General features: G+C 42.5%; 1 protein-coding gene across 4 annotated transcripts in view; it reads right to left on the reverse strand.

The window, feature by feature from the left end:
- vps13b (vacuolar protein sorting 13 homolog B) overlaps nucleotides 1–14,315 on the reverse strand; it is a 318,767-nt gene that overhangs the window by 54,561 nt on the left and 249,891 nt on the right. For all 4 annotated transcript variants that reach the window (XR_002874967.2, XM_023964361.2, XM_023964362.2 and 1 more), the window contains exons 39-42: nucleotides 12,152–12,354; nucleotides 10,824–11,040; nucleotides 7,166–7,350; nucleotides 755–951 (exon numbers count right to left, since the gene is read on the reverse strand). Coding sequence is in view for 3 of the 4 variants with exons in the window: in XM_023964361.2 (XP_023820129.1) it covers nucleotides 755–951; nucleotides 7,166–7,350; nucleotides 10,824–11,040; nucleotides 12,152–12,354 (802 nt within the window). In the remaining variant the exon portion in view is untranslated. The remainder of the gene's footprint in view (nucleotides 1–754; nucleotides 952–7,165; nucleotides 7,351–10,823; nucleotides 11,041–12,151; nucleotides 12,355–14,315) is intronic.

Raw genomic sequence — 14,315 nt, forward strand, 5'->3', positions numbered from 1 at the left:
TAGTGTTTGGAGTATGATTGTAATGAAACACAGATGAATATCTAGCTTTACATAGTACCTGGTCCTGAAGACATTTTTCAGTTTCTTCTCTTAAATGTTTGCTTATTGCTCCCTTTTTCATTTTCTGGAGCTGCCTAAGCAGCACAGAATGTGGGCTTGGCAGATTTCTTGAACAAAGGCTTCCCTCAATCCCAAAAGGAAGCAAAAAAAAGATGAGAAAAAGACTGGGGAAAAAAGTGGTTGAAACGAAAACAGAAGGCTTGGTAAGGCTCGAGGGAGATGAAGAGAGGAAGCAGTGGTAGCAAGAAGAACAATAAGAGCGTGGTCTGCAAAATGTTGCGCTCTTCGGTCCAGCCCGTCCCGGCTGAGGTTAACCCTGCCCTGCTCAGGTTAAGAAAGACCTGAGAGCAAGTGAACCACCCTGAAAGGAGTTCTAACTCTGGCTTCCCTGAGCTTCCCCTCGATTAGATACACTCAAGGTAAGCAGGAAGGAATCTGGATAGTCCTTGACAGGCACTTGGTGTGCTGGGAAATCTCATTAGACCAATCTGAACGCCTTCCAAGCCCGCTCCCTGCTCCTGCTCACCAGATGTAGGGTGAGGGACACATTCTGAGTCTTTGTGCTCAGTGGCCTGGGAGCACTCTCTTTCTCTGCTTTTACTCACACAGGAAGGCACAAGGTATGCAGATCCCCACTCATGCAAAACCCCTGCACACATGTAGACAAGGCCTGTGAACTCTCTCTTTCGATCACCTCTGTTCGTCTCCCCCTTCTCCGCTGTGATTGAGCACAATCCTCCAGAGGTCTGAGGCCACCAGCTTCTTCTGCTGTTGGCTGAGGCTGAGGCTGGGCAGCTGCAGCTGGCAGGCACTGCTCTCTGACAGGCTGAACTCCCGGTAGAGAACAAACGCCTGCTGGAGCTCATCCCAGTACTCCAGACTGCATGGTATCTGAAAGAAAAGACACAGAAATAACTTACATAAGTTGCCCCAAATATGTATCATATTTAGTTTTCTGTCCTGAGTTTTTTCATTGTTCATTTTAAGACTAGCATGGGAATGAACTGTTTTTACACTGGCTGGGTTCGTCTTTTAGATAAACTGAAAAAAAAATGCTTATAAGAAATACACAACAGATGACAAACAACAGAAAATGGTATAACTTTACTTGGTATCTGGAACAAACGCATCAAACACCAAAGAGTCAAGCAGGTGACATGGCTTCACTCTTGTGCTGATAAACAGTCACTGGTTCAGTTCTCTGGAAAGAGCTTGAGCAGCTCCAACAAACTGTCTTCACTCTGCATCAAAGCGAAAGAGTGCAAATCTGTGCTCGCCCATTCATTACAACCAGCACTTAGTGTAGAACCAGAACAAGTGATGCCATGACCACCACGTCCGTCAGTCTCACTGCTCTTTGCTCTATTCAGTCAGCTAGTAAAAGCTAAAAACCACCAAAGACAAATGACAAAGATCAGAAAGGGTTCAGGGGACAGTTAGGGAATGTCTTTGACAAAGGCTTCACGAGGAGCCAAAGACACCACACAGCTTACGCTCTTTTCCTGCAGCCCTCAGGGCTCTGCAATAAACTTCAACAAATTTTCTATTGAAAGTCAGAAACTTTTTCCGCTTAAATACATCTAAGCGGTCACCAGCAACATGCCAGACATTCCTTTCAAATAAGGCTTTGCTGTAGGACTGATATTCATTCCTCCTAATGAATCCCACAGATACTCTGCTTTATAACCACAAGCTTTGGTTTAGTATATGACGGCATTTCACTGCAATGAGACCCCCCCCCCACGACCAGCATTCACTTCAGAAGGGCAATGATGGATGTTTTACGTTTGTATCTGTTAGTTGATTAAGAACCAAACTTTAAGTTCCAATCCAAACAAACAGAACGTTGTAACTCCCATTAGTGTAACCCTGATTACTCATTGGCTGGAAGATTATAGTGAGGCTTTGTTATTGAACAAGAGGTACCACAGCTCTGTGAATTCCCCCAGTCACACATTAAGTATTGAACATCTGCATTGGTCTGCTAATCATTAAAAGATGACACTCTGTCTATTAGACTTATTAAACAAGGGGATTTCCTGCCTTGGAGAACGACAATGGGATTTTTAATACAATGTTTTTAATAATTCATGGATTAAAGACTAAATTAACAATCACTCTAAACAAAACCAGTCTGCAGAACTCAACAATCATTGGAATTGAGGTTATGTGGCTGTACTTCAAACCAAATGATTAACCGGATATGTGCGTGTTCTCCTTTAGAGACCAGTGGGGCTCTGCAATGATCATGAATGCGCCTGTGAACTGCACCGCGTTCTCGAACCGTCGCCTCGAGCACCTGCACAGGGCAGCTACTGATGGATCAGTAGTGGCAGAGCAGGCACCTGGAGAACGCTGGCTAAGTCATGATTATTGCAGTGTGTGTGTGCTGAAGGAGCAGGAACATTACTTACTAGCCAGTTAAAAAGCCCACGAGAGGGTCAGCAGATCTGCAGGTGACAGCTGTCTTCAGGAAACACGTCCACACACGCTTACATTCGTGAGGCTGTGCAGTTGCATGGAACTGGATGAGGTAACTGTAGCTTACATCATATGTGAAATGTCAGACAGGTTTTCCTGGAACCAGACTCTCATAATTGTACCTGACAGACTTGTGCACCCGTGATCTCCACACTGAGCCACCGGAGCGGAAACTCACCGAATCCCTTCTGGGAACTCCCAGCATTGCACTGCTCAAACAGCAAGCATGCCGTTTTTCCCTCCACCTGTGATATACTAGATAAGGACGGCATGCTGAAATGGATATATGAAGCACACATAGGGTAAAGAGAAATATATTCATTCGGATGAATATGCGTCACGGCCTTTTAGAGCTCTAGCACTGGCCTAGCGAAAAGGTTAAGATTAAATCAACAACATGTGCGCAAAGTTTTAGAGGAAGGGGAGAAGAGAGGAAAAGGGATTTTTGTGTATTGTATTTGATGCCTGGCTCTTGTTTTTGGGAGTTGATACATATACACAGGTGCATGCTGGTACGCATGGGCGGTGTCAGTTTGCCATGACTGATTGCGTGTGTATCATAACTGAAAACAATATGTAGGATGGAATAGCTGACATTCCCCTCCGCTGGACGGCTCCAATCTGTTTCCCTCAGGAACTCAAAATAAAGCTGACAGCTAGACCTTGGGCAGAATAACAGTAAAGAGGCTTTCCAAAATATTTTGTGTTTGAGTTTGGAGGGGGGGGGGGGCTGTTTCGAAGTCCTTGAAGACAGTATTGGGGATTTCCAAGTAATTAAATATTTCAACCCGTTTACAAATACTTTCACATTCAGAAGTGTTGGCAACATGCGCAACTTTCATCTCAGCCTCCATCACTAACATCCACATTTGTTTAGAGGGGGAACAAAAACAAAACAGGACTACTATTCAGTTTTACTCTACTGAATCACGGTTTTAGAAAAGCTGAACTGCAAAATGCAATTGAAAGCAAACGCACCATGATGGGGATTATTTTATTTTCCATGCTTAAGTGCTAACTTTCAAAGATGTTTCTGGAACTGTAGACCCCCTCTGCTCACTGTGAGATGGTGTCTGCTGACTTCACAGCCATGTGGACCATTGCTTACACTCATAACACCAACACTATTATTAGGTCTTCGCTTATTTCACTGGTGCGTGTGCGTCTATAAATTCCACAACTTGCTACCTCTTATCGGTCAGCAAAAAAGTTAAGTTGACATTAGCTTGAGCAAATGTTTATTCAAGAGATGTAATGAAAATTGTTCTGAAAAAGACTCCCACAATGCTGTCTCAGGTGGGCTAATATACGTTAACATTAATCAGTGTGGAAAATCAGGAATAAGATCATGCCGAGGTTGTCAATCTCACCTTTTTTTTGCTTGTTTTTCCTCGGGAAAGCCAAACTTTAAAAGGACAGGAGGTTTTAGAGGATGAGGTGTAGAAACTCCGGATCAAATGAACCACATGGACGGTCCGTTATTTTTACAGTGCTTTAACTGTGACTAATGCAGGCCTGCCAGAACACTGTCCCACTAAAATAATAGTTATCTTGGCAATAAAGCCGTCCATTTTCTGATGGTTCGTATAAGGGAAATATTTCACAAACTCCCCTCTGATTCTAGTTCCCAATAAAACCTTGCATAGTTGCACTAATTGTATGAAATGAATAAAAAAGGACAAAAAAAAGATGGCGGTACATCGTAGATGTGAGGCTGAGGGTGGGACTGTGTTTCTCATAATAAAAGCAAAGGCAGAAAAAGCAGCTGCAGAAGTGGTTATGGCAGACGTTTGCTGGAACGTCTCAGGCCAAAGAGTTTTATGATATCAGTCGCAGGCCAGCAGGGTCATGATGGCAGCGCAGCCCTGCTGGGACTTGAAAGAGTATTCCACGCTGCCATGCACGAAAGCAGCAGCAGCAGGGCAGCAGATGGTGTGAGGGTTGTGTGAGGGAGGCAGAGAAGTTGAGGAACCTCTTCAAACAGCAGGAGCATGATCACATTAACACATTTGTACACGAAGAAAAGCTGCTGGAGCTAAAAAGGCATGAAATGAGAAAAGAATCTGATGCATTTCTTTTTCAAATATGCTGAAAGTGAAGCCAGGTTTGGCTGTGCGCTTTAACATGCAGTCTCTGCTGCTCCACGGAGCGGGGCTCGGCCTGAATCATAATCCCCACGTCAACCTCTGGGTGCTCAGGCTTCAGAGGGGATGGAAAAAGAGCTGCAGGAACACCTGCTAATGATTCACAGAACTGGATCGCATGGCTGTTAGAAGAGGAGAATGAGTCACCTCCTTTTTTATCCATTCATGACCGCACAGGTAGGAACCGGTGGATGCTCCATCAGGGATCTGATCCGTTTCGACTGGCTCCAACTCCGTGACATCTCCCTCTTTTTAATGTACATAAGAAACGGCACAGACAGCCTTTTGACTTTGAGTAATGGACGGAGGTTAAAATTTCCCCTTTGAGATGCTGGAACCAGTTGGAAAACCACAGCTATTTAAATGCAGGAAATCTTGATTTTATAAAATGATAATATGATCTGCTCTGGGGACAGGCTTGCAGCACACTCTGGCGTGAAAGCCCCCCTGCTCCATCTAGTTCATTTCTTAACGAGAGTTGAGAAGAAGATGAGTGAGGAAGACATAGTGTGTGTCAAGAACAAAATATGAGGAGACTTTGCTTTCCTCTTTCTTTTTTTTTTTTTGTTCACCTGCTGCTCCATGGAAAAACCGTACAGCTTAAATGACGGAGAAGAAAGAGCAGATTTGAAAGTCAACCATCAGTCTCCTTTTAGTCACTCCTTTGCTTTCCCCGTACCTCTCTGTTTCCATTTCTCATCATCTATCAGCTAGCATCAGCGCAGCCAAATGCTGATTTTACAAAGCAGAAAAATGATCACTGCTTTTCATCTCCATGCAGCTTTTCTCCCTGAACAGGCCTGATGTAGAAGAAATGAAATTCCTTCAGACTGGAAAGCGAGTGGTTCATGCTTCAGTTTTATGGATGCATTTCTCTTATGTAGATTGACTCTTTCCACGCTGGGAGGAATATCCAAATGAACTCAAAGAGACTTTTGGAGTTTCATGAAAGTGGATGCATAATCTCTGTGCTGCAATCAAACTTAGTGTACTGAGACAAAATAACCACCATGAACCCCACAGTACTCCATTGCAAGCTGAATTCTTCAAGGGGGAAATGGCTAAAGTCCCTTTCAGTATCTGAATCGGTGCTGCACTGCTATTTCTTCAGTTCAGCAGTTGGCAAATGTTCTCTTCATGTCCTTACACAGGTCCTTTTCTTCAGCTGCTTCTGAAGAAGACATTGCATCGGTATTCCTCTCCTCCCTCCTCCTTGATACTCCATCCACATTAACCAACCTCTCCTTAACCCAGCTGTCTATCACTACATCTTCTTCCATCCCTCCCTCCCTCCTGTGAAACGGCTCCCAGCTTCCCCGCTGTAACTCAATACACGGCCAATCAGCGACAGGCTTTAGAGCCGAGCTCGCTGCAGACTTTACAGCTGCACGCCTCGCTTGTAAGTCAAACATCTGCAGCACCTCGGCTCTCCTAGGCCGGGACACAAGCATCTGCAGTGTGGGTGGACTGACTGTGGGAGTTCAGCAGAGACAGAAAGATAAGAAGAGCAGAGAAAGCTCTGCCTTGGATGGACGAGGGAAAAAAAAAGACGACATTTAAAGATAAACACAAAATTGTAGTAATATCAGGCCTTAATATTTTAAAGAAAATTATTATGTTAATAAATGTGTATAGGATAACACATATGCAAACTTTCACAGTTTATTTAATTTCACCTCTTTAGTGTAAAAACTGTCTGCACTTAATGCTATCAAATGCAACCAAACTGATTGAAACAGCAGTTGTCAATGTGCTTCTCATGCAAATGAAAAAAACAATAAAGATGAGTAAACGGTAGCAGCACGTTATTGTTATAAAGATTTATGCAAACAACATGAAGGAAAATGTGATCATTGCATCAGTGCTGTCATGAATGCTACCTCAAATTAGCACATGTGAGGTGTGGAAAGGAGAAGTTATGGAGACGGATGAAAAGGGAGGAGGGCTTTGGAACACATCTCCCCTTGAAGGCAATTATCTGGACAGACGGACAGGAATGCAAAGACAGCGGATGAGTGATAGGAGGAAAAGTAGGATGTCCTGTCCCCCACTGAGGCCCCGCAGGCTCGGTAGCTGCAGCAGCCTGCCAAAGGATAACCTCATCTTGGGTTGGAAGCACCTGGCTGTTCACTGCACAGCATTCAAGATTTCTTCTACAGCTGTCTGAGCATGTATTACATGTTTGGAGGGACAGCAGGGGTCTCTGTCATTTAGTAACTTAACTCAAGTCAAGGGAATCATCATGGCCCACATCCCAGCTCTCAGTGCAGGTGATGTTAAGCAGGGAGCTGTGAGAGCTGTGTGGATTCTCTTCTCATCTTACAATTCTCATATCCCCGTCCCTACAACAGAAGGCTATACATCTCTGATGTCATGAACTAGTACATGCAGCTGCGTAATAAATCAGTGAGTCCCACTTTCCTTGAATTTCAACATAAAAATAGACGGCCTAAAAAAGGAAACGCGGAGGTTCACTCTACCTGTAGGACGTCTCCCAGGTCAGCAGTGCTGATCTCCGGGTCTTCGGTTGTGTTGAAAGGAACAGGCGTTATCCTGACAAAGGTGAGAACACGAGGTTCAGGGTATCTCCACAGCATCACCCCGGGGCTGTCCTCCGTCTCACTGTAAAACACCACCTCATGGGGTCCTGGCAGTCTCCGTGAGCCTGCGAGGAAGTGCAGCAACAGGAGCTTAGCAGCCATCAATGATTGGGATGAAAAGAAGCGGTAATGTGAAAAAGTAACTGGTTAAAACAATAGGAAAGAAAAGTACTGACAGAAAATTTCACAACAAACTTTCAAATTCTTCTGAAATAAAACATTATGTGATTTAGGTCAAGTTATGATATCAAAAATCCTACTTTATGGCAAATGACTTTTTCATAGCAAACGGGTTTGATAGGACGGAATCTGAAGAAGTTGCAGTTGAAAACAATAGTGGCCCACAAAGCCCTCTGAAAAGCCGTTTGAGCCTTTTCTGGATGTTTACACGTGTCGGAGCCGCTGCATAAACAAAGAGGCTGAGTAAACATTTTTGCTGTTGGGTAAACATCCACTGATTGAAGAGTGGCGAGCACCTGCAACAGTTGGAAGGCACAGGGTCTAAACTCTGAGCTGCTGTTTGCTTTATCCTGTAGCTGCTGTTTGGGACTGCCAGTTTATTTGTGAAAGGGAAAAAAATGACAAGCTGAGCACAAACATGATAAAATGTGGGAATGTGTTTGTAGAAAAACACTATTTGTCCTTAGCTCTCCTTTGTTGAAGGAAACTTTCCTTTTTTGGCCTTTTGTGAAATGAGACTCCCCTTCTTCTTTCCCTGGACCGTCTCTCTTTTATGCCCATGCGTCCCATTCGTCTCAGTGTCAGGCCGCGGGGGGCCACACACTGTCCTCTGTACTGTGGGGCCGGGGTTTCTGTGGCTGTTGACAACATATTGCAGACAGTCTGTCCTCTTAAAACTAGCTGAGTACTTCTTCTTCAGCTGTATTATTAAATGCATCAAAGACCAGAGGAGCAGTGCAACAAACAAAGACTCAACCACAGCTGACAGAGCCGAGTTTGATCCTCTGTGTATACTGCTGTGATCAACCGAGTCTGCACACAAAGAGCAGCACTCACAGCCCAAAGAAGAAGAATAAACAGCATGTTATTCAGAGTGGAAACAGGCCGACGCCTCCGATGAAATTTCTTTTCACAGACAGCTTTGATCTGAATTTGATTTAGGCTCATGTGGATCTGAAAGGACATCTCACTCTGACAAAAAAAGAGACTAATCCAACTGAATTGTGTGAACTGCTCCTCTCCTATGTAGATATGACTTCATCTGACATATCCTGAGCACTGTGAATGCATGATGGTGTGCAGTATGACACTGAAAGTCTCATTTCTCACCAACAAACAGACTGTTTTGGTGCAGAAAAAAATCAGGTAGATTGTTTTGGAAAAAGATATTAACCGTATTTTTCGGAGAATAAGTCTCAGTTTATTGCATAGTTTGGCCGATGATGCGACTTATACTCAGGTGCGCCTTTTATGTGATTTTTAAAGGGCCTATACTAGGCAATATCTACTTTTTGAGCTTTTAAGTATATTATATTGGTCATTCCACACAAAAAATAACCCCAAAGTGGTATTTTGATGCTTTCACGCATTTCTGAGCATTCCTCTAAAAGCCTGCTCTCTGAGTACCAGCCCCTCCAGATCCCAGAAAGCCAGAGGGTTCTCACATGTGTGACAGAGACAAGTGAGAACAGCCTCTTCCAGGAAGAGTCTGCACTGCCAGCACCCAGGCCAAAACACACACACACGCACACGCACACACGCACGCACGCACGCACGCACGCAAGCACACACACTTTCTCCGTGGAGCTAGTGGAGATCCGCAGACACGCTGGGCGGCACCCACAAGGAGTGAAAGGCGGAGCTTCAGAGATCGAGTTGTCTTACTTCCGGGTGGGAAAATAAGCTGCGAAAATGACTAAGATTTCATTTTAAAAATCTTTCTTTAGTGTGCCAAAGCTAATGTTTTATTATACACATGGATATAGTTTAATATAAATGGCTTAAGGAAAGCATGAGTGGCTCCTGCGGCCCCTAGACCCTGAAAGGATCAAAATGGGTTTAGAAAATGGATGGGCTTAAGAAAAACACAATACAGGCACTTTGAAATAAATAAATAGCAATACATATATAGCAGCAACAACAAGAAGGCGCAGTAGGTGTGTGTATTTGTTACTAACAAAGAAGAAGAAGCACTGCTCAGTCTTACGCCAGGCTCGGCTGAGTTATTCAAAAGCAACTCAGAAGATGATGAATTTTTAAAAGATTTAGTGATTTGCAGTGATATCAAGACTTTAGTTGAATTGTCAGCAAGTTCTTTATGCTTTGTTTATCTGAATAATTGTTCATAAGTTGCATTAATTTAGTAGTTTCTCCCGTTTCAAGTAGCTAAATAAGCATCAATGTGTTGAGGTAGTATATTGTTGTATATTATTGTTATTGTATATTATATATTTGGTCTTTTGTTCTTATCTATTCCTTTATTATGATTTGTCTTTTAGGATGAAAGGTCCATTTTTTTTAAACATATTTTGTTAAATTTGTCACAAACTTGGAACCGAAACTCCAGTGCAACCTCTATATGATTTATTTCTTCTTTATTATGTATTTTATGGATGCAGGGACTTATACCCTGGAGCGACTTATAGTCCGAAAAATACGGCAAACAACATGCTGACACAATAACTAGGTTTTACACAAACTGCAGTTAACATTTCTGCTCATGCACAACTCAACCTGCACCAGCAGGTAGATCAGCCATATGTGCAGGTCTGCACCAAATACTTCAGAAGACACTTTTCTCTAAGGAGATGTGGCCTGCAGCTTGTCAGACAGTTGCATGTAGTGCCCATTAGCAGACCTTTGGTTTAATCAAGTTCCAGATGAGGAGGCTTTGGTCAGTTGGTCTGACCTATAGACGATCGATCACAGCATCATGGAGTAGATGTTTACACCTAATGACGTATTTTGATTGAGTGATTGTTTTACTTGAGATTGTTTTTCCCACATGAATGCTTTTTTCAGCAACTCTAAGAAAATTCCCTCCAAAAATCTCACATTAAAAATAAATACAAGGATAGAAAACACACCAACAGCTCATGGCTCCCTAAAGCTCATGTTTATACTAAATGGAGGTGAATTTGTGAATTCTATGTTCCTTTTTCCAATTTGACAGCAGAGTTTGTTTAAAAAGTATATGTTTCGTCACAAAGGAAATAAATCTGATTGATGCACTTTTAACCTGTTTATCTGAGAAATGAGGCAAGTATCATCAGGCATAGCGCTACACTGCTAAGCTTACTTTGGACTGCAAAGTTAGCTGGTCTCCATAGCAACAGATTCGAGCACAGCTTTTAAACTTACTGTTTCATATTGATTATGCACTGAAACTACATGTCAACCTGTTTTAAACATGATGGGGTGGGTTCATTTTTTATATATACATTATTTTATTTGAAAACGAAAAGCAGATCCTGACTTGTAAGGTATAAAAATCCTTTTGGTTGATGCAGGCATCAATAAAAGCAGTAAAGAACAAACGCGGCATGATGCCACTGATGTGCTTCGTGCAGACATTCACCTGAGTCCTGAATGTACTGAAAATTTCCAGTTCGTAGGTCATCCGAGCTGTGCTCCGTTCGGGGGGAGGAAGAGGAGGGAGAGGGTTGAGGCTGGGTGTGGCAAGCCCTTCCCTTTGAGGAGCCATCAGCTAGGTCGTCTTTATGGGGGTGGAAGTAGGCACGGAGGTGTTCCCCAACCAGCATCAGGCAGTTCAGGTGTTCCTGCCCCCAGAAGATCTATTTTGTTTAGGAAATAAGAAAGAATAAGAGAGAGTTCAAAGCAATAGCAAAGCGTGTATACAGGGTTTGAAGTAAAAAATAAAGGAGAATAAAAAGAAATGCAGTAAAGGAAAGGAACACATTTACAAATGACGTGAGCTGCGGCATAACTGCTTCTACCATGACCTTACTTTATTTTCCAAAACAGGAAGAGGCTGTGGATCTTACCCTCTTCGTCACCCGTTCACAGCATTACTAATATGATCCAATATAACCTTAAGCTCTCCTCACTTGCCCGTGGCATTCCCCTTCTTCTCAGCCTGGGGTTTGGACTGAAAACTAGGAATCTCTGAGTCAAAGACCCTTCGCACATGGAGCTGCCTGCCTTCTCCCTTTCCTTGCCCGACACACTCTTTAGCACCGGCTATGACTAAACACTGAAAACAGGAAAATTCGGGGATTTTCTCTCTTCCCCTACGTTTTTGGAATTGGAGCATGAGAGAAGAAAAATCGTAAAGGAATTCCGGTGGTTTTGGTAAAGAACTTGATTGAAACACCACAAATGCCAATATTTTTAGAGGGAACAGAATGATTACATATTAAGTGCTGAGTTGCTAGTAATGTTTCTGTTAATGGGCACGCCATAAAAGCATTAGAGGAGCCACTGAATGAGTACGGAGGGGTTCCCCCAGTGAAGGTAATGCGGAATAAAATATTAGACATAGCAAACTCCTTCAGAGACATTAAGAGGGGACTTTTACACTGTGGCATCATGGGAAAAAAGACACACAAAGGCCTTCAACATTCCTTGTTTAACCAGCAAATATTACTAAAACGCAGACGAGGATTACTGATATTTTATCTTAAACAAAGGCAAAAACCTGCAAGACAGATCTGACGTAGAGACGAGGATTAATTTCACTTGATGAAGTTATAGTTAAAGTCTGTTTTCTAAATCAGTAACATTCAACCAGTTATCTTAAAACGAAGTGGACAAAGTCAAAGTTTTCAATTCACTCAAAGTGTTGTTCACTCTCACTTCCAAGCAGGTGCAGAGGCACTGATCAAACTCTAACCCTTGAACCAGAGTGGTGTCGGTTAATAAATCTCTCGTGTGAGCCAAACAAACCTGCAGCAGACCCCCCTTAAGGTCCAGGAGCAGCTTAGGGGGTCCGGGCTCAGCCCCAGGGCTGCCGCTGTGCCGACACCAGCGAGCTTCCACAGAACTGCTGCAGGAAAAAGGGCCCAGCAGGACACGACTCTGGTTCCTCAAGCCTGTCTTCACCAGAGCATCTTTCAGCTTCAGCAGCAGAGAGGCAGACTGAACTGTATCTAGGAAAACACAAGAAGTAGAGAAATGAAAAGCGGAAGCAGTTCATAAAGGTCAATAATTCATCTAAAATGGGAAACAAGTAAAGATCTTTTTAACATTTACAATCTACTTTCTTGTTGTTGTAGTTTGTACAGGAACACACAATTGTAATGAAACATGGCTTTGTGTACTTTTACACACAACACAATATCAACACGGCAGTGTTAACGTTTTTTAAAACGTGAAGAATAAAGAAAGCAGGATTAATTACAACACTGATTTTCGTAAAGCCAAAAGAAAACAACAAAGATCTCTAGAGGCACAAGTAAGAATTTGCTATATTTGATCCTAAATAGAAACAAAAAATGATAAATAACATAAATATGGGCTTTTACAGACCTACAAAAGCTGTTTTCAAAAAGGAAAGATACAGACAGACAGCAGGAACAGGAGTGAGAAACAACGAAAAAAGGGTGTGCATTAAAAAGTCTGCTATAATATGGTGAAATAACACACTTTTCCAGGGTTGATGAACTGACTCAATAACATCTTGTTCAACAATAAAATGCATGAAAACAACAGGGGTGTGGCAGTGAGAAAAAGAATCTGGGGAAAATACTGAGTCAAATACTGAGTCATATCTGTCTGGCTTGTATTCATTCAAGTTGGACGTTTACCTGCAAACTTCTGGGAGCTTAGATAATAAATTACTCATGAATATGAATGTTTCCTATCTTCTGCAATGTTATAGCTAATTTAACAGTTTCAATTATAAACCGGCAGCATGAAAACGTCAAAGCAACGCCCTGAGATGCCCAGTCGATTGGAAAGCACACCGGGAGCAGCAAGTTAGCAGAAAACCACTGTGGCGCACGGCTGGTTGTCTCGCGGTCACGTGTGTGCTGTACAGGCAACAAAGAGTTACATCTTACAAAACAACAAAAACTAAATAAAAGTCTTCAGCATAAACAAATATAAATGAAGAAAAACGATATGAGACTCACCCTAGTGCTCTTCTGTGGATCAAACACTATTTTTACACAAAATACTAATGATTTATCGATGCTAACTAATAGAAATATTTATGATTGGAGACAAACTGTTCCCCTTACATGTCCGTCACATCGCCATCACTCTATCAATATAAAGACCACATCTAAAAGAATGCTGTACATACTCATAAATGCCCTGAAATAAAAGCACGTGGAAGCAGAGTAAGAATAATGCATACATAGACAGCTCACACCTGCAATCATTGCACTGCCATCTTAGCCTATAGCCACCCTAATTCACACCCAATGAAGGTAACACGATGCTTATCACTTGATGAACTGATTGGGTGGAGAGAAGGATGATGGAGATCTCCCTACATGGAAAAACTTCTCTGGCACACACCCAGGTAAGATTAGAAAGGATCGGGGACTGATTTACCATGTCGGTTTCTTCTTGGCAGCTGTTATCTGACCACTGCCTGACTGATTTATGCACTGCGACTGACTGGTATCAATTAGCAAAAACCTAAAGGAGTGATTACATAACTAGCAGAGGCCCCCAAAGACCTTCTGGGATGGTAACAGTAAAAGAAGTAATATACCGTCTCTCACCACAGAAATATGCTTCTCACTCACCACAAGACCACTACAGGACACAAGAGGGAACTGGTTGATGCACCAGGGAACACTAGCAGCCAAAAAGAAGCTTTAAAATATTGAAACCATTGAAACCTAATTCAGCCACAAATTGTGCAACTTCTCTCACTTAAAAAGATGAGAGAGGCCTGTAATTTTCATCATAGGTATACCTCAACTATGAGAGACAAAGTGAGAAAAAACAATCTAGAAAATGACATTGTCTGATTTTTAAAGAATTAATTTGTAAATTACGGTGGAAAATAAGTCATTCTACAAACCAGCAAGATTTCTGTCTCTCACAGACCTGTAACTTCTTCTGTAAGAGGATCCTCTGTCCTCCACTCATTACC

Source organism: Oryzias latipes, chromosome 16, assembly GCF_053564925.1.
Source record: "Oryzias latipes strain Hd-rR chromosome 16, Olatipes_Hd-rR_3.1".
Lineage (NCBI taxonomy): Eukaryota > Metazoa > Chordata > Actinopteri > Beloniformes > Adrianichthyidae > Oryzias > Oryzias latipes.